Source organism: Taudactylus pleione, unplaced genomic scaffold, assembly GCF_031769625.1.
Source record: "Taudactylus pleione unplaced genomic scaffold, aTauple2 ptg000305l, whole genome shotgun sequence".
In the NCBI taxonomy this organism is placed as follows: Eukaryota; Metazoa; Chordata; class Amphibia; order Anura; family Myobatrachidae; genus Taudactylus; species Taudactylus pleione.
The window spans coordinates 1,975,685-2,002,732 of record NW_028284706.1 but is presented as its reverse complement, the minus strand read 5'-3'; the positions used below and the strand labels follow the sequence as shown (position 1 = coordinate 2,002,732).

General features: G+C 44.3%; 1 protein-coding gene across 1 annotated transcript in view; it reads right to left on the bottom strand.

Moving 5' to 3' along the window:
• The window catches only part of SLC9A1 (solute carrier family 9 member A1), a 59,924-nt gene that overhangs the window by 12,873 nt on the left and 20,003 nt on the right, over window positions 1-27,048 (bottom strand). The window contains exons 2-6 of the mRNA XM_088442063.1: window positions 20,301-20,761; window positions 12,968-13,218; window positions 12,565-12,782; window positions 8,989-9,182; window positions 8,117-8,206 (exon numbers count right to left, since the gene is read on the bottom strand). Of these exons, the coding sequence (XP_088298189.1) occupies window positions 8,117-8,206; window positions 8,989-9,182; window positions 12,565-12,782; window positions 12,968-13,218; window positions 20,301-20,761 (1,214 nt within the window). The remainder of the gene's footprint in view (window positions 1-8,116; window positions 8,207-8,988; window positions 9,183-12,564; window positions 12,783-12,967; window positions 13,219-20,300; window positions 20,762-27,048) is intronic.

Here is a 27,048-nt window from a genome sequence, read left to right as displayed (position 1 = left end):
TTATCTAGCACCTTCTAGAGCAGGGGTTCCCAACCAAAGGACCTCAAGGCACATTAACAGTCCAGGTTTTAAGGATAGCCATTATTGAGCACAGGTATCTCAATTAGTACCTCAATTATTTTGATTTAACCATCTGTGCTCAAGCATGGATATCACTAAAACCTGGACTGTTAGTGTGCCTTGAGGGCCGAGGTTGGATAACACTGTTCCAGAGGAGAATAGCCAGAATCTGATTGGTTGCTATGGGCAACACCTCCACTTCTATAAACCCGCACTTTAGAATATACCACCAAGACTCAATCTAAAATCATGCAAACTCTTACTCAAAACTCACTCCTTCATGCCTGCCTAACATACCATTTCCTAGTCTTTCAAGGTCATTCACACTCCTTCCTCCATCAGTCACTTGTGTCCTCTCTCTTGACCTTATTGTTTCTCATTAAGCCCTTCTCCTAGAATGTAAGCTGTCTAACTTATGTCATATCCGCCTCCTGTCTACTTTGTATCTTATTCTTAATGTCTATATGAGCACTATACTTTATGTTGAACTCATATGCATGGAATTTGTACTTTTATTCCTGTAACCTGTAATTGTTTGGCACAACTCATTTGTGTTTGTATCACACAGCTGCCTAAATGTATCCAGGAGTGTCTTAATAAAGGGGAGACTGCATTTACAGTGGGCCTCTTCACCTCCCCAGGTTACCAGACTGCTGGTAGCAGCACATTTCCAGCAATGTTTGAATGTGGCTCTTGCACAGAAAATAGCAGTGCCGCCAGCCTCTTCTGGGGCCTATGTGCACCCAACACCCATTATAGATTCTCCACTTCATGTATTTGTTATTATGCTTAATTGTATTAATGTGTATTTATGCTGACCGTCTGGTGTTGCAGTATTTGAAACGCCTTCCGAATAAAATATATATTATGATTGAGGTGTCCTGTATTTTGCCTGCTGTTGGTCCTCTATTGTTTTTTACTATGCTATATTTCTCCATGGTACAACGCTGCATAAATTTGGGGTGCAATATAAATGATAATAGTGGACATTTGAACGTTAAAGGTTTATTTTGCATAAGTTTGGCATAACACTTCAATGCAACACTTGATATATTTCAGCTTTAATACTATAGACTTGGCCATAACTAGTTACAATTAAGTTTGCTGGTATAACCTTAAGATACGATATAGTTATATAAATGCAGACACCATAGTTGCATATGATAACAAGAGATATGGTAAGAACTTACCTTTGTTATCTCTGTTTCTACGAAGTCCATAGGGTCCACAGGGTTGACCTCAGGGTATAGCTGGATCTGGATCCACAAGCACCACGCAGTTAAAGCTTTTGCTGCTCCCAGGATGCACTGGGTCCATCCTCCTCTATACCCTGCCCCCGAGCCACAGGCACCTCAATTGGAAAGTAGCCAAGGCCGGAGGAGGAAAAAACAGAGAAGGAAGACTGGAACACACAAGAACCATACTCACAGAAATGGAAGACTGAAAACCGGTGACCAGCCACATAGCTCATATGAAGCCAGGTGTGTCAGGGCAGGCGCCCTGTGGACCCTATTGACTTCGTAGAAACAGATAACAAGAGATATGGTAAGAACTTACCTTTTGTTTTCTACTTCAGGGTCCATAGGGGGTCCACAGGGTTGACCTTGGGTATGTCCAAAAGCAGTTCAACTAAGGGCAGGGACGCTCCTATGCTGAAAATAGAATCCGGCGCCCGAAGGATGCATCGTGAGAGGCGAAGGTGTCAAACGCAGAAAAGTCTGGATAGAAGACCATGTGGCCAGCTTACACAGCTGAAAAGCCGAGGCGCCACGGCTAGCAGCCCACAAAAGGACCCACAGTCCGAGTAGAATGAGCCTTAACAGAGGCCGGAACAGGCAAACCCTCCTGTGCATAAGCCTCACAAATAAACAAACAAAGCCAACGGGCCAAAGTTTGTTTGCTTGCAGGCCAACCCCTCTTGTGAAAACCAAAGAGGACGAACAAGGAATCAGACTTCCGAATGGAACTAGTCCGGTCCACATAAACTTTGAGAGCACGGACGACATCCAAAGAAGCCTCACCAGCCGAGAGGTCAGGTGACAAAGGCTGGCACAACAATTTCTTGATTAATGTGGAATTTAGAAACCACTTTAGATAGAAAACCGAGATGAGTGCGAAGCACCGTCCTGTCCTGGTGAAAAATCAGAAAAGGAGGACGACAGGAAAGCGCCCCCAATTCTGACACCCTCCTGGCCGAAGCAATTGCCAGGAGAAAAACAAACAGTTTTAATCGTCAACCACTTGAGTTCCACCGACTCAAGAGGTTCAAATGGAGGACCCTGTAGGGCCCGAAGCACCACCGCCAAATCCCAAGAAGCCACAGGAGGGACAAAGGGAGGCTGAATCCTGAGAACCCTCTGGAAAAAGGTGCGGATATCTGGCAGAGTAGCGATCCTACGTTGGAACCACACAGATCGTGCAGACACATGAACTTTCAAAGAAGCTACGCATTAGTGTAGTTCCAAATAAGACTGAAGGAATGCCAAAACCTTAGAAACACGAAACGCCTGCGGATCGTAGTTTCTGGACTCACACCACTGAAAATAAGTATGCCACATTCTGTGGTAAATCCTGTCGGAAGGCAGCTTGCGTGCCTGAAGCATTGTGCTGATGACAGAGCTGGGAAAACCCCCGGACCTTAAGACGGATGTCTCAAGAGCCACGTCATCAAAGACAGATGACCCAGATCAGGGTAAAAGCAGGGCCCCTGAGACAATAGGTTCCGCAACGTTGAGGCAGAAGGAACGGAGCGTCGATGGAAAGGCTCCGAAGATCGCAGTACCAAGGACGTCTGGGCCAAGCCGGAGCCACCAGCAGAAACGTGCCGCCGTCCTGTTTGAATTTCCGAAGGACCCGAGGCAGCAGAGATATCGGAGGGAATAGATACGCCAGCTGAAATGTCCATTTCACTGACAGCGCGTCCACCAGGCTTGCGCCGGCGTCTCTTGTCCTGGACCCGTACATAGGTAGCTTGTGATTGTGACAGGAGGCCATGAGGTCCACCTCCGGCAGCCCCACCTGTCCACGAGTAGATTAAATACCTCTGGGTGAAGCGACCATTCCCCGGGATGCACGTTGTGACAACTGAGGAAGTCAACCTCCCAATTGAGGACTCCTGGAATGAAAACTGCCGAGATGGCCGGAAGGTGGCACTCCGCCCAAGCCAGGATACATGACACCTCTGACATCACTGCTCGACTGAGAGCCCCCCCTTAATGGTTGATGTACGCCACCGTGGTGGCGTTGTTGGATTGAATTTGCACGGCCCTTCCTTGAAGAGCGTGACCGGACAACTGGAAGGCCCTGTACAGAGCCCGAAGTTCCAGAATGTTGATGGGGAGAACCGCTCCTTCCACAGTCCATCGGCGCTGAAGTGAAAGTTGACCGGTCACTGCCCCCCAACCCCGGAGACTGGCATCTGTCGTGAGCAGAACCCAGTCCGGGATCCAAAAGGAACGACCCTAGGAGAGATGAGATGTCTGAAGCTACCAAGCTAGCGACAGGCGCACCTCCGGAGACAACACCAGCATCTGAGTCCTGATCCGGTGTGGCAACCCGTTCCAATTTGGATAGAATCAGCCCATGCAGGGGCCTGGAATGGAACTGGGCATACTCCACCATGTCGAATGCCGACACCTTGGACCCCAGAACCCTCATTGCCGAGTGAACAGACACTCGGCAACTCTTCAGGCAACTGAGCACCCGCAGTTGTAAGGAGGAAATCTTTTCCGGAGTCAGAAAGATACTTTGCTGATGAGAATACAGCAAGGCTCCCAAATGAACCATCCGTTGTGATAGAATCAGGGAGGACTTCTTCCAATTTATCAGCCACCCGTGTGCTTGCAGACAAGCGATCGTCAGGTGTAGATGATGTAGAAGTACCTCCGGAGAGCTTGCCAACAATAGGAGGTCGTCCAGATACGGCAGAAGCCGTATACCCTGGCTCCGTAGATGGGCGGCCATGACCGCCATAATTTTGGTGAATACCCTTGGAGCCGTGGAGAGGCCAGAGCCTGAAAAACTGGTAGTGGTGTTGACGTATAGCAAACCTCACCTACCGTTGGTGTGAAGGCGCTATAGGAACATGAAGGTAGGCGACCTGGATGTCATGACATGTAGTCCCCAGGTTCCATAGCCAGAATAATGGAACGCAAAGTTTCCATCCTGAATTTGGGAACTCTGAGGAACTTGTTCAGCAACTTTAAATTGAGGATAGGCCGATGAGACCCATTGGGTTACTGCACCAGAAACAGAGAAGAATAGTAACCCATCCCGCGCTGAGAAAGCGGAACGGGAACAATGACCCCTACTTTCAGCAAGGACTCTATTGCTTCCTGAATCTGCAAGGCCTTGGTCTTGCCCTGAGAAAGATTTGTGCAGAAGAACTGAAGGGGAGGTCTGTGACAAAAGGGGAGGGCGTACTCCTGAGAGACCACTTCTCGAACCCAGGCATCCGTGGTGGTGTTGAAGAAGTCGGCCCCCCACTCTGGGATCTCCCAGAGGGAGGCCTGTCCCATCAGGCAGAAGGTTTATCCTCCGACTTGGAAGAAGGGCGTCTAGCACTCCACGCTGGGTTCTTGGGCTTAGGGGCGGCCTTGGTCACCGACTGCCTCGGGAAACTCTGTCCCTTGGACTTTCCCTGAGTACGAAAGGACAGAAATGCAGAGGTCCTAGCCTTAGAAGGTGCAGCTGCTGAAGGTAGAAAAGCTGATTTAAACTTAGCCAGGGTATCCACAATTTTGTCCAGGTCTGGGACAAATAATATCTCCCCATTAAAGGGTAAAGCCTCCAGGCCTTTCTTGGAATCTGCATCCGCTCTCCAAGAACGCAGCCACAAAGACCGGCGAGCAGACACCGCTGCAGCAGATACTCTGGAAGTCAGAAGACTGGCATCCAAAGACGCTTCTCCAATATAGGAAGCGGCATCCCTCATCTGTCCCACTAAAGCTCTCTGCATTTCCGGAGCATCCGCTGGAAAAGCATCTTCCAGTACATTGGCCCAACTCTCAATGGACACCCAAGAGATGGCCATGGATGTACAGGCCATCACCCGTGAGAGAGAATAGATGGATTTTAAACAAGTCTCCACTTTCCTGTCTGCGGGATCCTTTAGGAATGAAATCGACGGCAAAGGCAAGGTAGTGCTCTTATTAAGTGAGTAACATGAGAATCCACCGCGGGCGGGGTTTCACACTTTTTGCAATGAGCTGCAGGAAACTGATAACTAGATACTAAACGTTTCTGCGGCTGGAACCTCTTACTAGGTGACTGCCAGGCCTCCGTCATATGATCAGTCAGCTGGTCAGATAGGGGAAAAACCGCCAAAGTCACTTTTGTCTGTTTGAAATTTGAATACTTGGATTTAGGAGCTGGTACGTCATCCTCTATATCAAGAATGGACCACACCGCCCTTACCAACGCCGGCACATTAATGGAAGACTTAGGCCCTGATACGGAGCCGGACGCTCTGAAAGAGCGCTCGCTCTGAATCAGGGCGTTTTTCTTATTTTTGGAGCGGCCTCCTGGCCGCTCGCATAGCTGTGGGTGACCACCCACAGCTATAGCGAGCGTCCATGATGATGGTCGCGATGGTCAAGACCATCGCAACCATCGGGCTTGTGACGAGACCCTTGTGGCAGGGTCTCATTCATCGCAAGCCCCAGAGAGCTTTTGGCTCTAACAGAGCCGGAAGCTCTCCACTGAGATCACTTATGTCGTCAGTGGAGAGGTGTTCTCATGGGAACGCCTCTGTTTGGGCAGCCACCCCCCTGGCCCGCCCACCAAAGGGGGCGAGCTGTCACTCAACATCGACAGCTCGCCCCCTTTGGTGCGAGACCCGGAGCGACGGACTGCCCGTCACTAGCCGGGTCTCGCGCATGCGCATGACGGAGCCGGCTCAGTCGTGCGCATGCGCTGTGGGCCACCACCGAGCCGCTTGCAAGCGCTCAGTGCTTGCGACCGGGTCTGAATCAGGCCCTTAGTTTCCACCTCCTGGACAGGGGAATCCAAGTCAGAGTCCTCAAGCAATTCCCCATCATCCAAGGACACCTCCAAGTCTGATATTTGCGCAGACTGGGATGACATAGCACAGCGTTCGGATGCCTTCTGAGGCTTGTCACTATATAACATAGTTTGAAAGGCCGAAGATGATGAAAATATTATGAAAAAATACTCTAGGGATGTGCAGGCTCGGATAGGTTCGAGTTTGCACGCAGAGTTCGGATTGTTCCCTCCAAAAAAACGGAACTCAGAAAGAGGCAAAACGTCATCTTGCATGGACAAACATCATCATTCTTGGACGAACCTATCCGAGCCTGCACATCCCTAATATACACATACATATGTACATATACATATATATATATATATATATAGTTATATATAGTGTGTGTGTGTATGTATATATATATATATATATATATATAGTTATATATAGTGTGTGTGTGTGTGTATGTATATATATATATATATATATATATATATATATATATATATATATATATATATATATATATATATATATATATATATATATATATATATATATATATATATATATACACACACACACACACACACATACATATATATACATACACACACATTATATATACACACAGCGTTCCCGCTAGGCTGTTTCTGGAGGGCAGAAAGCGCCCTGTCCTCACAACCTGCGGGTGACGTCTTCACCCGCGAGTCGCAGTGTCCCGAGCGTTGGGAAATGTGCGGTGACCCGGTCGCCACCGGAGAATAGATGCCGGGCGGTGTGTCCGTAAGTGCCGGGCACGCCCCTAGGTATGACGAAAAGGGGACGCGTCTTTATAGACACGCCACCCTTTCAATGGCCATGCCCCCTTTTCGGGCGCGTGGCATGGAAGTGCAGTCTCCTGCCTGCCGCCGGAGCTAGAGTGAACATACTAATATAAATAAATAGAGAGAAAGGGATAGGTATAGACTGCCAGTATGTAGAAATAAAGCACAGAAGGTCAGCACTAGCAAAAGTCACATACAATGCAGAAAGTTAATACTCACTGCACCTTGTCACTACAATCAACTGCCCAGATTCAGTGTCTGGGAGGGCTATAGTGCTGTGTACGCTGTCCTTTAGCAGCGGAGAGGTACACAGGGGTACCGGTCCATGCGCTGCCTGGGAGATCTGCGATGCTGCTAGGAAAGATGGCCGCCGGACACCTCAGAGGAGGAGTGGACGCAGGAAGAAGCAGCTCAGTGTCGCCAGACCCGAGTGGAAAGGCGCGCTGAGGTGAGGAGCCGCTAAAAAGGGAAGGCTGCCTCCCCAGGCTAGCAATTAACCCCAGGGACGCTGGCTCCCGCTGGCGGCATTATTCCCTGGTGGTCTAGTGGTCCCGTGGGGTATTCCTCCAGAGAGGGGGAGCCCGCCGCCACAGCCAGTCTGTCCCCAGAGACCGGAGGCATGCGACTGCATATACAGGCGGGTCACCGCAAGCAGTGAACCGCGTTTTAGCTGATCCCCGGCGCTCCGGCAGCAGTCGTGGGTGTCCCCAGACCCCAGCTAGTACAGACTCTGGGGTCCCGCCGCGATCCTCAGATCTGTACTGGCGTCGCAGCGCCAGCGGGGTGCAGGAGCGGCAGCTTAGATGTCCAATGGACAGTCTGATGCTGCCGCTCCGAAGAGTCAGTTAAAGATAAAAAAATGAAATAATAAAATAAAAAACCTCTAAAAATAAGCTTAGGGGCTGCTAAGCAGCCCCCCTGCGCTATAGGTGACCAGACTCCGGCCGGGCACCAACTAAAACTGAGGTGCCTGTGGCTCGGGGGCGGGGTATAGAGGAGGATGGACCCAGTGCATCCTGGGAGCAGCAAAAGCTTTAACTGCGTGGTGCCCGTGTATCCAGATCCAGCTATACCTCGATGTCAACCCTGTGGACCCCTATGGACCCTGAAGTAAATATTTTAATACCCAGGAGTCCGTATTTCCCAAGTCTTTCTAATTTGTAATTTCAAACGGTTAACTGCCCTTCCTAATTCATAATTTCTTTACGCTATAAATATGAAGGTGTTTGACTGTCCGATTTACCTGTGTGTGAATCTCTTCATTTATTGAACGTTTACTCTCCTGCTTTTTCTTCACAGCTAAAAGTTCCACCAGTGGCCGAATGGTCATACCCTGTGTGAGACCGAGAATATTTGTCAGAGCACAGAAAAAGAAATAAGCAAACATTAAGTCTTGCTGCACTTAATAAGAACTTCAGTAAACAATACTATACTAGAGGTACTTTAGAATAATCACTATGGAAATCCCCTTTCAGACTTGAGGCGTACGCACCCAATTTATAAACCTCACCAGACAGCAGTTTTCTACCCACAATCACCTTAATTACAATATCTCATAAGGGGAGATCTACAAACATTCCATAATGGTTTGCGAACGTCATGTGCAGCAGTTACAGTTTTCCCTGCATGTTTCAAAGCAGGGAAATGTCAATTATTGGCGCAGCTAATAGGATGCCGATCGTGAATCGCTAGTTATGAACAGTCAGTGGCAGTCTCATTGGATTTCACCCGCTTCTGGTATTGCCAGTGCACGTCCCTGGCTGTTGGAATATGCAGCCAGGGCTTGTGCATACATTTCTTTTTTTTCATAATGTTGCATACTAATTCCCTTGCATACTAAATCGGTTGTGGGTGCCGCAAGGTAGGCAAGACCAGTGCATGCAAAGTATGACTACATACACCGGTCACTATCGCCGATAGGACAGCAAAAAGCGAGGTGAGTCAACACTCCCCTACTTTGGCAAATGTAATTCTGATACATTTCATTGCTTAATGACCATGCTTCGCATCAATAACGGACGAAACAGGCCTGCATTTTAAAATCTTTAATGAGCCGGATAACTCTCCCATAGTGACCTCCTCCAAACATAAGGTTCCACCAAATGACTCACTTACCTGCACAAAAACGGTGAAGAATATGACTGTTATTATTGCGGTGAGGAACATATCCCTGTTACTACTGTGCAATAAATATCCCAGGGAGAAGGCAATGGCACCACGCAAACCACCATATGCAATTATAAATTGATCTTTGGGCGTCAGCTTCACTATGCGGAACTTGTTAATAAACCAGGTCAGACTCAGCACACCTGAGGAAAGAAGGCATAATGAAGTCCTACCACAAGACAAACTAACAGTGTAAGGTTCTTCACAATATACTATCAGCGTCAGTTTGCTATAAAGAATTAGGAGATAACTCAAGACTGTTTGCTAGATAAATGATGCATTATGCCTAGCAGTCAAATCATATTCCCTGCAAGAAGTGGAAGAATAGAGAAAAGTAAAAAAAACAAAACAAAAAAGTATTAAGAACTGGGTATAGGGTCATGGGGGCAATAGGAAGAGTCAGGGGTAAAGTGGAGATGGCAGGGGCTCAACACTGGCCAGCTAGCTCCAGTCTGGCACTTAACATAACACAAGCTGGAGTATAGTTGTAATTACATCCAAACAGGTTAAGGTAAAACCTTTGGAACAACTTTTCCAACCTGAAGGCTCATCTTCCAAGATTTCATACTACTGATGGATCTAAAACAGCGTGAGCGGCAATCACTAATGACTAAGCATTTTAGGCAGTCTATATTCTTGGATGCCCTCCATATTGCCAAGCATCAAATATAATGGGTGACCATTTTTTTTCCAGACTGGTGGCATAAAACCTACCGTATATACTAGAGTATAAGAAGAGTTTTTCAGCACATTTTTTGTGCTGAAAAAGCTCCCCCTTGGCTTATACTCGAGTGATGCTCCAGGACCAGCGGGCCACGGTGCAGCATGTGTCTCTGTGACACAGCTGCACCGCGTGTGTAGCGCTGACCGGACGGAGTTCGGTCAGCAACTACACAGTGCCAAACACACAGCCGCTGGCAACGGCAGCTGTGTGTTTGTTGTAATCAGCAGCCGATGAGAGTCTATCAGACTCTCATCGGCTGCTGCTGCTCCCACTGCGGGAGTCACCTTCCGGCTCCTGCAGTGGGTAATGGGAGAGACATCGTCATGACAATGTCTCTCCCATAATGCAAAGAGGCCGGAGGAGCAGTTAGCAGCGTCGGGACCAGGAGCGGGGTTTCAGGTGTTTTTTTTATTACGTCTCTCTACTGGAGGGGGATTACTACTGGGGGCACTACCAGGGGGGGATATTACTACTGGGGGCACTACCAGGGGGGGGGAGATTACTACTGGGGGCACTACCAGGGGGGGGAGATTACTACTGGGGGCACTACCAGGGGGGAGGGGATTACTACCAGTAGCTGCTGCATTTCCCACCCTAGGCTTATACTCAAGTCAATAAGTTTTCCAAGTTTTTTTGTTGTAAAATTAGGTACCTCGGCTTATATTTGGGTCGACTTATACTAGAGTATATACGGTAATTAATTCAGGCAGTCTATAGGTCTGTCTGTCTCAATGCATTTTAATTCTAACTAGATGAGTGTCCACCACTTCTGCTGGGATACTGCTACAAGGATTTAAAGCTATTTTTTTTTTTTTTTTTTTAAATAAGTACTTTTTAACATGGCCATTTAGCCTATAATAGCACACTATGGCCCTCATTCAGAGCCGTTCGCTATTTGTGGTCGCTCGTTTAAAAACAAGGGGTGGCTATTCAAATGATCCGTACGCACATTGCAGTCTGTTCACACCTCTAAGTCTGAACGAGCGAGCAAAACATACGCTCGTTTATTTGTTAAAAACGCCCCATGGCCGCTCGCATCCTACGTCATGTCCGCTATTTATTAGATTAATCGAGTACATCGACCAGCGTATGAACTGCTCGCTATTCTTGTGGTTGGTGTTTGCTACCACAAATTTGCGAGCAGTTCTGGCTATAAAATAACCCAGTGACGTGGTCAATGACGCTGCTGTTTTAAATATGCACACCCATAAAACGCCCGTTTTGACCTTTAAGCACGCCTGCGTTCGGATCTCCACTCCCCATTTTCAAGCACCTTCCCCTGTTACCACCCACATACGCCTCATTCTGTCACTCAAAATAGCAGGCCCTCGCTATATTGCGTACCAACGATTTTCGGCCGCACTGACTGGTTCGCGCATGCGTACTAAAAACCGTACGCATGCGCAGATGTGCAAACATCGCTCGGAACGAGCGTACTGCCGCTAACGAGCGGCTCTGAATGAGGGCCTATGTTCCCATGCTGTACATATGCAATAATGTGTTGCATACAACCTCCATTTTTAAAGTCGCCTCGCTTTTTCCAGGAATCATTTTAATTTCTCAATTTACCCAAAGCAAATCTTCTCTCGTTTCAGGACAGACCTCTTTTGGAAATGTAAAAGTTATATAAAGCTTATTAGCAGGAGGAAGTAAATAAAGAAACACTGCACTTTTCCCATAAGGTTTCGCATTGTCATTTATTCACATTCAGAGCATTCTCAGATAATGACTCTGAAGTGCAATTTTCTAGCTCTATGTTTGAGATATCAAATGTATACAAATAATGTCTTAGGACAGTTATTGGGCTGCAAAGATGGGATTTTTCTACTAGGGCAGTGGTTCTCAAACTCGGTCCTCAGGACCCCACAGTTCATATTTTCCAGGTCACCCAGCAGGTGCACAGATGTATTCATTACTCACTGACACATTTTAAAAAAGGTCCACAGGTGGAGCTAATTATTTCACTTTGATTATGTGAGGAGACCTGGAAAACATGTATTGTTTGGGGTCCTGAGAACAGAGTTTGAAAACATGTGAACTAGGGGAGTGTAGGAGTAAAATCCCCTTCTCTAAAGTTACGTTTAATAACTAATCTACAATATGGCACTGCAATGGATTCTGGTGTGAAGTGATTTAATAAGCTGTTTTCCTGACTCTTTAGAAGCTTGGATGTGCTCATCATATTTGAGAAGACAAGTCTAGCCTTTAGTTTTACTGCAGGAGAATAATGACAGTCTCGCTCTTACAATAAGCTAAAATATCTAAGTACATTAGTTCTCCCACAAAAACCACTGGAAAAGTGGTGCTGTCACCATTACAGTGGAGATAGGCATTGTATGGGCTGTATAATTATGTGTGAGAATGAAGCAATATCAATTAACTATGAGCCATAACCTCATGAATAAAAATATTGCAGGACCTCCGTGTAGTCACTGGTTCCTAGCATATTTACAGGATGCATGATTGTTAAATCCACAAAAAACAGAAGAGACTTTTCCATTTTGCCTTGACACTGAATACCATTTGTGATGGTCTCCTAAACTAGATCCTCAAGGCTCCCCCCTTTACAATCCATGCTTTTATTATATCAGTGTGGACGATAAAATAAAAAAATTACTGGAGGTACTAATTAAGCATGGATAGCCATAGAACCAGGATTGCTAGTGGGCTTTGATGACTGAGTTTGGTAAACACTGTTTTACCGGGACCAAAAGAAAAAAAAAAAAAAAAAAAACACATACAAAACTAACCAAACACTCTCACACCATGTATGTTCAAGCAAATAACGTATTTCACTATACCCAGCACACGTGCGATCAGACAGAAGATGAGTGTACTGATCACATAGGTCCAGTTCCAGGAATGGGGCCCAGCCACGGTGGAAACTCCAAGAAAGATGAAAATTAAAGTCTCGCTGACACTGCTCCACATCTTCAAGAAATACTTGATGGTGGTGTGCGACTTGTGAGAAATATTAGCCTCAACGTAAGGTCGCATTACAACCCCAGAGGCAATAAGACTGCAATGAAATATAAAAAAATAGGAACATTTCAGGTAAATACTCCAAGAGAGAGTGAACTGGAATGTGGTCACTCAAATTTGCAGTGATATTGTGGTGGGAGAGGTATGGTGGGGAGGGAAAATATAGGGAAAGGTTGTGTGTGGGGGTTAGGGAAGAGAGAAAAAGAAAAATGTAAAACTCACGCCATAATTCCTGAGAGGTGGAAGAGTTCTGCAGACATATAGGCCATGTAACTATAAAGAAAAACAAACAAGGGCTCGATAACACGAATGTGGGAGGTAAAGCGTGAAGTGAAGGCTGCGATTATGCCATATACCAATCCTACAAACACCCCTCCAAGAGAAACAATGAAGAAACTCAGGAACCCCAGGAAGATATCATGGAATGTGACCTGTTCAAATTCAGAAAACTCTTCAAACAGGTGGTACAAGACCTAGGGAAGAGAGATTTACATAAATTATAGTCAAAATGCTGGAGTATAAAAACAAACCTCAATTTCAATGCTCAAGTTAAAAAAAAAAAAAAAAACAATATAGTAGAAGAGGGACAGCAAGGGAATTAAGTACAATATAAATGGAAGTAAACCAACATAAACCTTAAAGAAAAACAGAATAAGTGAAAACTTTACTTCCTACATGCATGCCCTGCAAGGCACAGCCATGCATAAATCCAAACACTGATTACTGACAAATTGTGTGAATTTTTTTCTAATCATGACTTTAGGATCCGGAAGGCCAGTTTGAGTCTCTGATTCCCTTCTATTGCATGCCCAACAAGAGACCAAGGGGCAATTCAATGGTTTATCACTCCCATCTAAAGTGACCGGGAGCTTTTCAATTGTTTGCGTAACCAGCAGCATTCTCGCACCCTAATGCACAGGATTAGCCGGGTTAAGCGGTTTATCCAGTGCCAAGTGCTGGGCACGTTGCAGGTCTGGTGTGCACTGCACTCGTGCCCAGCCCTAAAACTAACTTTCCTGAGGTGACAGCTCAAATCCGCGTAGAGTGGGAGCAAAAAGTCACGATAAGTGCAACCTCGGGGCTAGTCACCCATAATATTTGACTAGCTCCCAGTCACTTTGGACGACAAATAACTTACCCATAATTTTGTGTCTTTGAGATACTTCATGGCAACCATTACTCTGGGATTGCATCCCATTCCCCTAGTATTAGACAGGACGTTTTTTTTCCCCTTTCTAGGCTCCGCCCACTTAGGGTATATAGGGTCTTTGATTATCTCAAACAAAAAAAAATATCAGCAAGTTATAATTTGCAGTTTTCTTCTTCTTCTTCTTACTTCATGGCAGCCATTACTCTGGGATATAGAATAGTCAACACAAACAAATTCATGCCGGATTACTATATTTATTCAAACCACTGCCCGAGAGAATGGGACTTCCAAAAGTGGGTGTCCGAAACCTCCAAGGCATAATGCTTTGAGAAAGCATGAACCGATGACCAGGTAGCTGCTGCACAGATGTCTCACAGATACTTGAGTCTTTTTTGCCCATGAAGTCGCCATTGCTCTGGTCGAGCATGCCTTCAGATTCTCTGGAGCTTTACGCCATCTTTCCTCATATATAAATATAATCAATTGTTTGATCCATCTTGCGATCGTCTGCTTCGTGGATGATTCCACCTTTTCTTGCACCTGTATGCAGGACAAACGAATGCTCAGTCTTCCAAAATTCTTTAACTCTCTAAACAGAGATCACCCGCAACAAATCTAACAAATGCAGTTTCTCCTCTCTCATTTTTTCGGTTTAGGAAAACATGAAGGCAAAAGTACTTTCTTGAATTAGATGAAACGCTGATATTAATTTTGGTTCGAAAAACTACTTTCCATGTTAGCTTTATCGGAATCTCATGTAATGGCTCAAACAGGGGTAACATTAATGCATTCAGTATTAGGTTCAAGTCCCATGGGGCTAAGGCCAACCTAACTTGAGCCATATTATTTTCATTACTCAACAGATCATCATTACAAGATTCTCCTCGGATAATCTTCTGTCCAATAGAATACTTAATGCTGCTATTTGTACCTTAATTGTTGAGGTTGCCAGACCTTTTTCAAATCCCTCATGTAGAAGCTGCAATACGTGGGGTGTATCTGCCTTCATCACATCAAACCTTGAGCCAGCCCAAAATATAAATGTTTTCCAGATCCTATAGTAGATATCTGAAGATACTCTCTTTCTTGCTTGCATAAGAAATCGGACAATCCTTTCACTTGTTCAGACGATCCTATCCGTCTTAATAGTTGCCATTCAATTTTTACACCGTCAAATTAAGATTTTGAAGATTTGGATGAAACAATGGACCTTGGTGCAACAGCCCTGGCGTAGTTGGCAAAGTCCATGGCACTTCTGCCTTTTTGGCCAAGAATAGTGTGGTTTCAAACGGTGTGAGAATGGCAGGACTATTATTGCTTCTACTCGTTGCTCCCTGAACTTTTTTAGCGCACGAGAAATCATAGGAAATGGTGGGAATATATATCCCAGTTTGAAATTCCATGGTAGAGAAAAGGTGTCTACTCCGTTTGTTTGTGCTAGGTGGTACTTTTGTACTCTGATGTGTCGCCATCAACTATCTGTGGATGGCCAAACTTTATCACTATACGCTGAAATACCTGGACATCCAGTTATCATTTTCCTGGCAATACTTTGTCTTCTGAGGAAATCTGCAATAACACTGTCTTTCCCTGGTACATGAAGGGCTGATAACGAGATGTTCTGCCCATTTTAAAATTGTTGACATCTTCCATTAGGACTCAACTCCTGGCACCAGCTTGACAATTCAGATATGCCACTACAGCTACATTATCTGAAAATACTTTCAGATGTTTTCCTTTTAAATGGTCTTGAAAACCCTTTATAGCATTCCATTATTTCTGATTCAAGGACATCATCATCTCCTTGGCATTCCAGAGTTCTTGTAGGCTTTGTGCCAACAGATGTGCTCCCCATCCTGGCAAGCTTGCATCGGTAGTTATAAAGAAAACTCTGTTTCTGGCAATGATGTTGTTCTTAAGTTTACTTCTGTACTTATCCACCAATGCAGAGAATCTCTTGGGTCTTGACATAGGCTTATCCGTTAAGAGAGAGGAAACCCTTTCCTGCTGTACTTAAGTAGGTTCCACTGTAACTCCATCATTCTTCACCTTGCCCATGGAATTATATCTATGGTAGAGGACATCATTCCCAATAGACTTGACCTTAGACGTAGCAGTATTTTGATGCACACAAGCTAAAGAAGCCAGTCTTAGGATCTTTTTACTGACAGTGCTATAGTGTATTTTGAGTGTCTACATGCACACCCAAGAACTGAATTTGCTGTGGCGGATCTAATCGACTCTGGGCCTGATTCAGAGCCGGACGCTCTGACCAGAGCACTCGCTCTGAATCAGGGCAACTCCTACCTAAAAATGGAGCGGCCTCCTGGCCGCTCGCATAGCTGTGGGTGACCACCCACAGCTTATGCGAGTGTCCATGATGATGGTCGCGATGGTCAAGACCATCGCGACCATCGGGCTTGCGACGAGACCCTGCAGTAGGGTCTCGTGGCCGCAAGCCCCGGAGATATTTTGGCTCTATCAGAGCCAAAATCACTCCCACTGACATCACTAGTGATGTCAGTGGGGCCGGACCCAGACGGTAGGTGTTCCCATTGGAACGCCTCCGTCTGGCAGCCACGCCCCCGGCACGCCCACCAAAGGGGCCGTGCTGTCTGTCACCATCGACAGCATGCCCCCCTTGGTGCGAGACCCGGAGCGACAGCTTGGCTGTCGCTATGCGGGTCTCGCGCATGCGCACGACGGAGCTCCTTCCGTCAAGCGCATGCGCATTACGGCACCATCGACCCGCTTGCAAGCGTCCTACGCTCGCGGGTCTGAATTAGGCCCTCTTCCCAGTTTATTATCCAACTGTGACACTAAAGAAATGTTATGGTTCTGTCCACAGCTTCTCTCACTATCTCTATTGAACTTCCAGCAATTAACAGATCCTCTAGATATGGCCAGACTGCTATACCTTGTCTTCTTAGGCAAGATATAAGGGTCACCAACATCTTTGTAAACATTCTCGGGGACGTAGCCAACCCAAAAGAAAGGCAAGTAAATTGGAGAGGTTTACCTTTGATGCAGAATCTCAAACTTTCAATATTTTTTGCATACCGGAACATGAAAGTAGGCATCCTTTAGATCTATTGATGCGAGGAAGTAGTTTTGTCTTATATCCATCAGAATACAATTTTATGGTTTCCATATGTAATCTCTATATTCTTACAAGCTTGTTTAATTGTCAGCGATCCAAAATAGCTCGGAATCCTGCTGTAGCTTTTTCCACAAAAGAAATTGGTGAACAAAACCCTGTCTTCTCTGACCGTGGGACAATCTCTACAGACTTTGAGATGATACATTTTTTATGCTGTTTTCTAGAGCTCTGACCTCCAAAAGTTGCCACTGAAACCTTTGACTCCACAAATTTGTCAATTTTGGGAATTTCTAATTATATCCTGTACCCGAGACACCACTTCCAGGACCCAAATGTCTTAGACTCTTTCCATTGTCTTGCAAATTCCAGAAGTGTCTCCACTAATGGTAAGTGTGTCAGGGGGTGTAGTAGGTATTACCGCCGGCCTAAACGTAACGCTCTCCCCCCCCACAGCTGCCCGCGCCCGGCTTACCTTCGTTCGGTATGCCGGGCATCGGTCTTCCGGCGTATGGTTAATGACAGGCGTTGAGTTTGACGCCTGTCATTAGTACCACGCTGGGATTAGAAAGTCTGGAAGCCGGTGGTCGGCATTTAGACCGTCGGCTTTCAGACTACATCCCGTGCCAGGATCCTGTAATAGTCATGGTCTCAGATTGTCTTTCCTGTAGGATTGACGAAAGGATTGCCTCGTCACCCCTGAGGAGTATCTGCCACTGTATAGCCACCCAGGTCTTTAACGTTTGGCTTCTGTATACTGTTGCTTAACAGATGGGGTAAATACATTGCCTATCTTAAGGCAATCGTACAGATTTACCTACCTTCATCATCCAATTACCAAATAGTAGAGAACCTTCAAATGGTAAAGTGACCAGCCTAATTTTTGAATGCATATCGGCTGCCCACGAACGCAGCCATAGGGCTCTTCTTGTCATCACTCCTGCCATCATATAGTTTGCAGAGCACTTCAAGGGAAGCCTCACAGGTATTCAATAGCTTTACACATAATGAAAAGTCTCCTCTGTAAATTAATTTCTTTCAATTTTCTCTTCCAAATCTGTGTGCATAATAGATCCCCAGAGTCTTGATATTGACGAAATCGCAACACCAGACTTTAAAAAAACTGCATAGTTCTGCAGCAGTTTCTCTGAAGAACATTAAATTTTTATCCATGCTATCTTTTAGTACAGCCCCATATTCCAGAGGGATAGTAGTTTTAGAAACAACCTCAGCGACAGCTGCATCAACTTTAGGTATTATACACCACAACAAGAATTGTTCATTCATAATAGGATACATCTTATCAATTCTCTTGACGTTACCCAGACGTTTATCAAGATTTTGCCATTCCTTATTGATAATCTCCTTCATAACTTTATGCACTGGAAAATGCCTGCTTCTTTTGGACCTATCTTCAAACAGAAAATCTTGATAATCGCTAACTTCCACAGTATCAGAATTCATAGATTTATATATATTCTTCAGTAGACTATCCACAATATCCAAATCAAATGCTCTAAAATCTTCAACTTTGCCAGATTCCTCACAAGATTTATTCTTGCACGCTTGTTCAAACACAATTTCAGGTGAAACTGATTCATAAAGTCCAGACAAGTTTGAGATCTAGATCTCTTAGATCCGTAACTGCAAAAACTCTTCCTTAATAACAAAAGATTTTCATCCATTCCATTAAGTCTTGTAACTGTTTAGGACTGACTATCCACAGGAGTAGTTTATTTGACAGTCATTGCAGAATTTAGCATCTTGATTACTATTAAAGGGCTTTTCATAAGCAGGGAAAATATTTGCAGGATGCTGCTTCTTACAACTCTTCTTCCAAGCTTCCAAAGCTGGAGACACTGTAGAATGGAATAATTACATTAATAAGCACCCTAACTAACACTTATTATATAACATGTGCCCTCTATGAGGACTTGCCTCTTTTGGGCACATACAGCCTTTTGTGGAGAAGGCTCCTTTTCTATCGTTTGTAAGAGGTAGAATAGCAGCAACACTCCCAGATAAATAGCAGCTCCATATCGTTCAATGCACAGTGCCATTTTCAATCCTTTCATCCCTCCTGAACTACACCGCTGAGATTGCTGGGACTGCAGCGTCATAAGGACTTGCACCTGCCGTCCGCGAATGCCAGCACTGCCGCTTGCCACCAGTCATCCCCGGCCATACTCCACACGGGGTGAGACAAACAGCCGCTTAGGGTGATAGCAGCGGGCGGGTTACATGTGAACATCAGCACATATTGGGCGCAGCTCAAGGGCCCCAGTAAAACATGCCTCAGCCTCTCCCCAGGGTACTACCCTCTTCCAGAACAGGGCTACCAGTCATATTTACTGGGAATAAGTGAGGCAAGTCCTCCTAGAACAAAATAAACATATATACCCTAAGTGGGCAACCCTAAAAATGGGGGGAAAAAAAACTTCCTGTCTAATATTAGAAGAATGGGATGCAATCCCAGAGTAATGGCTGCCATGAAGTAAGAAGAATAAAAACAACTGAACTACCCCCAGTATCCTTTGTGATAGGACACTAAATTATATTGCTTATTAAGGTGGAAAAAATAATTCTGGAATGACTAGATTTGAGAGATACATTCTACAAATGTTAGTGGGGACTAGATACCAAATACAGTAAGTCTTACGCAAGAATTATTTCATTACAGTCAGGATGGAAGATTTAGGTTTTTTCCCTTTAATTATGGTCAAAAATCATCAACTGGTAGACTACCCAAGTCCGTGTCAGTAATGCAGGATAGTTTTTAAGTTCCAGGTTTATGAATGCTGAATTGGGAATTAGCACGAAGAGCAGCTGGAGTCACACTTCATAGATTTAATCAATAACGTTTAGACTTTCGCACTGTGTAAGCAATATGTATGTATGTATGTATGTATGTATGTATGTGTAACTTCCTTATAAGCTTCAAAGTACAATTTCTTTTTGTGGCAGCCAGAAAAAAAAAAGTAAAAAAGTTTTGCAAGCCATGAAATAGGGTAACAAACAACTAAAGTGCTTTATAGAAGGGATGAATTAGCAGAATTGTTTCCTGGCAACTGTAGATGGAAATACAATTGTGTACAGAGTTTCCACTACATGTGAATGTGGCTATGGAATAAAAGGTCTGCAAGGTTTGTAGACTGTTTTTATGTCGTGATCCATTCTAAAAGGGACAAAGTGCAAAAAGTAAAATATATATGTTTCACTACATGTGAAAATAGAACACTAATAAAACAATACATGCAAGTAATTTAACATCTTTCCCAAAAAGTTGTTTGGTAAAGCCACACACTTACCACAGTGACTGCATCATTAAGCAAGGACTCTCCAAACACCAGGATATGCAGCAACTCATTAATGTGGATTTCTTCAAATACAGCCAATACAGCAACTGGATCCACAGCTGAAATGATACTGCCAAACAGCAAGTTCTCCAGGAGGTTTACTTTCATTAGCTCTTCCCCACCAATCTGGCACACTGCGTACAGCAGTGATCCTATGAAGAAAGCATTCCAGAGTGTTCCCACCACTGCAAATATTAGAATAGTTCCCAAGTTTTCAGAGAAAGGACGCAATGGTAGGAAATATCCAGCATCCAAGATAATAGGGGGCAAGAGGTACAGGAAGAAGACCGTAGAACTCAAAACTGGAGGAATTTCACCAACTGCCTTGATAAGTCCGCCTACCAGAAGGCCCACAACAATGAGCAGGCAGCTCTCTGGAACTACATTGGACACCGTAGGTATCACATGGAAACCTGCAGACACAAGGAGAGATTATATCCATATGTGAAAATAAGGTAAGAGTAATAACAATGCATCCATTTATGAAAGTGGGTTCATACAGAGGCTGTTTTGATTAGAGACTACCCTTAATTACTAGACCATGAACTTAAGTACAGGAATTTGAAAAAGCAGGAAGTGTTTTATGATTGGATATTGAGGCCAGACCCTATGATATGAGGCTCTGTATTCATCATAATCCTACATTTGGTTAATTTACTGATAATACTACCTGTGCATGTCTTTCAGCTTCCAGTTTACTAGAAAGTGATAAAAAAGGACCAATGGGTTTTGGACCGAGCTTAACCAAATTTGGCAGGGCAATGTAGTTTGATAAAACTTAGGTTAAAAACCTAATCATTAACTTAATCAGGGCCACACAATCATTAAAAATGGGGACACTCTTAAATTACACAGGTTCTAGGGCTGGCTCAAGTGGAAATTGGCTGTCTGCCAAAAACCTGTGTGATAGCTACAAAAAATATCCTTTTAACCTCACAGCAAGTGTCAAACTTTGACTCATGCAAGTTCATATTAAATCCAGAGTCAGTCCTTTTTAAAGTAAACATATATATTAGTCAGCCCTCTGTGTTTGCATGCAAGGGTGTAACTAGAAATTTGGGGGCCACATAGCAAGGTCTTAAAAGCCCCCCACACCCCCCCCTTCCAGATGTAAAAAAAAAAAACACACACCCCTTATACACATTATGCCATGCAGTAGTAATGCCCCTTATACATTATGCCACACTGTAATGCCCCTTACACATTAATTATACCACTGTAATGCCACATCGTAGTAGTGGCCCATATAACATTATTCCACACAATAGTAGTGCCCCTTAGACATTGTGCCACACAGTAATGCCCCTTATACAACAACTCACCTCCCCATGCCCCTCCAGCAGCCTCTCACCTCCCCATGTGCCATCAGCAGGTGTGGATTTGGTGCAGGGCAGTCAGCTAATTACATATGGCGCAGCGGCAAACAGACAGACCGCACCGGCGTAATATGAATTTTGCGCCGGTCACAAGCCAACCAGAGCTCGCAGACTGGCAGTCAATCAGGAGCAGCCACTGCTGATTGGCTGCTGGTCTGCAAGCTCCGATTGCCTTGCGACCGGCTGTGCTGTCTCTCCATGTCTGTCTGCCAGTACACCAGCTGTAATCAGCTGGCGGGCCGGCAGCAAATCAACACAACTGCCACCTGGGCCCCCCCCCCCCGGCGGCCCTGACTGGACCGGCTCACCTTGTGTGCGTGAGTGGGTGCAGGGGGAGCGGCGGGCTACATACGTAGCTCAGGCACCATATCAGCCGCATTCCTTGCACCCACGGGCCACTGTTTGAATGCATGCTAGCAAACAGTGGGGTCCTATTCAGGATTAATGGAATGGGGTTATAAGAGAGAACAATGTAAACAGATACAGGCTGCGGGTGTACTTCAGGGTGCAGTCTTCAACCTGGGCAAAGCAGAGTATCCCAGCTAGTCTTAAATGGTGCTCAAACCAATCAGCTCCTAACTGACATTTTTCAAATACCTGACAATTAGGAGCTGATTGGTTGGAGCACCATTTAAAATTAGTAACGAGTGATAACAAGATTATCACTTATTATATATGCCTACAAAATACCCCCCAGGAAATTAAGCTAAAAACTGAATTTTGAACCAATGTAAATGTTACATTCTTGTATTGAAAGCAGATAAAAGGATGTATATTGCACTACCTCCAGCATAACATTTATGATCCCGTTCCTCCCCTCACTCCAATAAACAAAACATTTTGGAAACTGTGCAAGAAATACTTTGATTTAAAAAAAAAAAAAAAAAAAAAAAAAGTTACATTGTACAACCTGGTAAGTTACCATAGACAAATAAGGTTGTAGTGTAGGGGCACACAATACAGCAGTGATAGACAACAGGTTGCTCTTATCCTGCAACCCCAGCTCTTTTCTGCTTGACATCTTTGTTATAGCTTGTAACACTTGTTCCAAATGCACGCTGATGTGTTACACATAGGTGCCTTATTCATGTATTGGATAAACTTATGAAGAGTAAAATGTGGCCTAGTTAAAGATTAGAGGGATGCCAATGGTGCACCCCCAAAATGTTGCTCAACATTGACATAGTGAATTATCACATGATACACTAAAAAAAAAAAAAAAACACATAAGTTAACTCAGTCACGTTTAAAACTGTAAACATTGATACATATTTCCTGGTGTAGCATGTATATGTTTTAATATCTCCCATATGGCCAGTATGTAGCCAGATCACAGTATACAAAAGGTAAGCCATTCTGGAGGCTAGTATATAAAACAGTTACCTCTGCATGAAAGTTTAGAGGCTAGCACAGAAAAGAGTTTTTACTGTGGGCGGCAGTTCTGAATATTGTTTAGCGCTTACAATCCCTAGCTGACAGTCTCTCATCATAGCCCAACTGCGAGATGGCTGCAAACTTGACATTTGTAATCGAATTGTACTACTTATTCCATTACTATTTGTAAAGCAGATTATTAACATATTGCAAATTTGCAGCTAATTGATTTCGGCCTATAGGGTACTGAGCTGCAATGAGCTGCCAGTAATCCTCCAATGTGCAGTGACACAGAATTTAAGCATCTATTCTGATTTTGAAATACTACCAAGAGATATTGCAACAGTTTTGTTACAGACATCAAACAATTCCAGGGGGATACAGTTTATAGACCAGTGAACTAAATGCTGCCGGTCTATATCCCAACAGCAGCAGCCCGACGGGGGACTTAAGATAGGTGTCGAAGTACCAATTCCTATCTTAATCCCAACGCTGAGACGCTGAAGGACAACAGCCCGACCAAGGCATGTCCAGGGCTTCCTTAGCGTTAGCCGTGCGGGGTGGGGGGTTGTTAGGTTTAGGGAGTGTAGCGGGGTTGTTTTTTGGGGGGAGAAAGGTTAGGGTGAGGCACCCCCTAGTGAGGAGGGTTAGGGTAAGGCACCCTCCTGGGAGGGTTAGGTTTAGAGTGCGGGAAGGGGGGGGTTAGGTTTAGACACCCCTGGTGGGGTCTTGGGGTTAGGCATCCCTAAGGGAGGGTTAGGGTACTTACCAGCTGGCGTCGGGATCTCCTCCTGTCAGGCTTCTCCTGTCGGGATTTAAACAGGCGGCTAAACAGCGGCCGGTATTTCATACGGATTCCGTTTCAGGCACTACTACAAAATCTCTTTTAATCCAGAGTTATCATGGTAGATGCCACTACCTCAAAATTTCCAAACGAAGATCACATTAGTCAAATGTTCACAACAACGCATATCACAACTACCACCATCTCTAAAAGGCACAGAGGTTCTCTTCTAGCCCTAGCACATGAAATACTGGGCAACTTTACCTGCCCAGTCTTAACATAATACTTGGGGGTTTATACACCAAGTCTCAGGTTGTAAAACCTGACAATTTTGTTCGTGTTCATGCCCGATATTTAAAAGGGCAGTGCTTTTACTACCAGGATTCGGCTAGTAAAAGCACTGCCCTTTTAAATATTGGGCTTGAACACAAGCAAATGTGTTGGGTTTAATATTAAAAAAAACCCTAAGCATCAGAGGATATGAGCATCTGCTTTAAGCAGACTTTGTAGACATTTAGTGATTTGCTTTGGTACTTACATAAATTTTATTGGTTGCATTAAGGATATACTGTTTATTTCATCTATGTAGTTTTCTATTTCCATAGTGCAAGGCTTAGAGAGACCTGTTGGTAAATGGCACCAATGAACTTAGCAGGATGTCTAAAAAACAAAATTCATTTGATTTAGTCCTTATCTAGGTTATCCTCATTCAAATGATAATATATTGTATCTTACCCAATATCTTATACTGTATTATGCTTCAATAAGAGTATAATGCCCTAAGTAGGCTTCCAAAGAAAGACGGTCTTGCGGACACTCCTAGTTCATCAATGATTTTTTTTTTAAATCAGATTTGTGGTCTACAGAAACCTCAGATACACTTAATTTATAAACATAGAATTTGACAGCAGATAAGAACCACTTGGCCCATCTAGTGTTGCCCTTTTTAACCTTATGGTAACTTCAAACCTTAGTTGATTCTTATGGTGGGTACACACTGACGACGGATTGGTCAGGAGACCGATCTGCCATTATAGCGGCCGATTAGTAAGCTATACACAGTTACCAATGAGTCCCTTGATGTGTCTGGGCTGATATCACAAGTGGGCGGGCATTTAAATTTGTCCGCCCAGTTGAAATATCTGTGTCGGCGGCTCCCTGCAGCAAGTGTAAGGATTATTTCCAACAAGTCTGTTTTCACTGGCCGGCAAAAGCTGGCCGTTTTTCTTCAAGCACTCAATGCCTTTCACATGCAATGGCTTTGAGTAGGTTTTTAATGTTTTTTTCTTCCTTCCTCTATTGCAGCAGCAGCACAAGCCGGCCATGTGTGAAAGGAAACATTGTATCCTATACTCCACTGACTTGCATGGACAGCAGGGGCACAGCAGCCATCCTTCTCAGTGGATATTCCCAGCTGTAACACAGCGACTGTGCCATGCCCATGCTGTCTGAAAGGACCCAGCAGTTTCCTTGTTTAATTAAATATTACACCCGGGAAAAAAAAGGCAGTTTTTTTGCCGGCCAGTCAAAACCAGCAGGTGTGAAATAGCCCTACGGGTGGTTAGCGGATCGTCCGTACACACAGCCAGGTACACTTTTATATCTTTCAGATTTATCAGCATCAGCTGTGATGCAGCACCGGTCCAATATGTCTGAACGACGTCGTTCATGGACATATCGGTTGTGCACACCAGCAGACGCACTTGCGATATATAACAAGCGTTATATTGCCAAGTGTGTACCCATCTTAGTTCTTTGTAAGGATATCCTTACCTTTATCCCAAGCATGTTAAAATTGCTCTACTGTATTAACCGCTACCACCTTTGATGTTAGGCTATTCCACATATCCACTACCTTTTCTGTGAAGTAATTTTCCCTAAAACTTCCTCTTAACCTATTATCCCTCCAGTTCCAGTGCGTATTCTAATACTTTTCTTCCTTTGAAGTGTTTACCTCCTATACCTTATATATTTGAACGTTTCTACCATATCCCCTCTTTCCCTTCTCTGCTCCAAACTATACATAGAGATCTTTTAGTCTTTCCGGATAAGTTGCGTGATGTAAGCCATGCACCATTTTAGTTGCCCTTCTATGTACAGTCTCTAATGTATTTATATCCTTCTGGAGATATGGCCTCCAGAACTGGCCAGAGTATCCTAGATGAGGACGAACCAATGGCCTATACAGTGGCATTATTACTTCTGTCTTTTTGCTACAGATTCCTCTCTCAAAGCAACCAAGCATCCGACTTGCCTTTCTCATTGCTTTGTTACATTGCTAACCAGGCTTTAACTCACCTGAAATAGTGACTCCTAGATCCCTTTCCTCCTCAGTAGTCTCCATTATAGTGTTGTTAATACCATATTTAGCCTTTGGTTTTTTGAGACCCAAGTGCATGATATTAATTTTTTTAGGCATTACCACACACTTGACCATTCTTCTAGTCTACCTAGAGCCTCCATCATTTGTCTTACCTCTCCTGGTGTGTCTACCTTGCTGCATACCTTTGTGTCATCTGCAACAAGGCATACTTTCCCTTCAATACAAATTGCAATGTCACCAATAAAGATATTAATTTTTCACAATGCTTTCCAAAATGTACAACTTCAATTTGACACAAAACACGTAAGTAGCAGTAAACCATTTGTTCATGCCTTCACAGTAAATGTGGGTTATGGATTGGACATTAGAATATTACTGACCTACCTACTAGAAGAAACAGGTACTAACAATCACACCTCTTACACAAAACTTTTCAACAATTAAGAAAGGGAATTTGTATGGTCTGTAAACTTTATGAAAGCCCCAATTACATTTCAGGGTGTAGATAATTTGTGTAACACAGTTGAATTAAAGCGTGCAGCTACATGTAATTTCACTACGCTCAGACTGCATTATAAATCATAATCAGTTATTTGTAACTTACAGACCTCCACACAACCCGACAGTGTAACAAAACAAGGACATACAAGTGCCTTGCTCATAAGTGCTTACATTCTAAGATGGCATAGAGACATGAAATCAGGATTTTGGTTCTTACCGATAAATCCCTTTCTCCAATTCCACAGGGGACACTGGAACCTCAGTACAGTGGGGTATAGATGTGGGTTAACCGGGAGCTGGCACCTTTAAGAAAAAAACTGTATGGTAGCTAGCTCCTCCCCC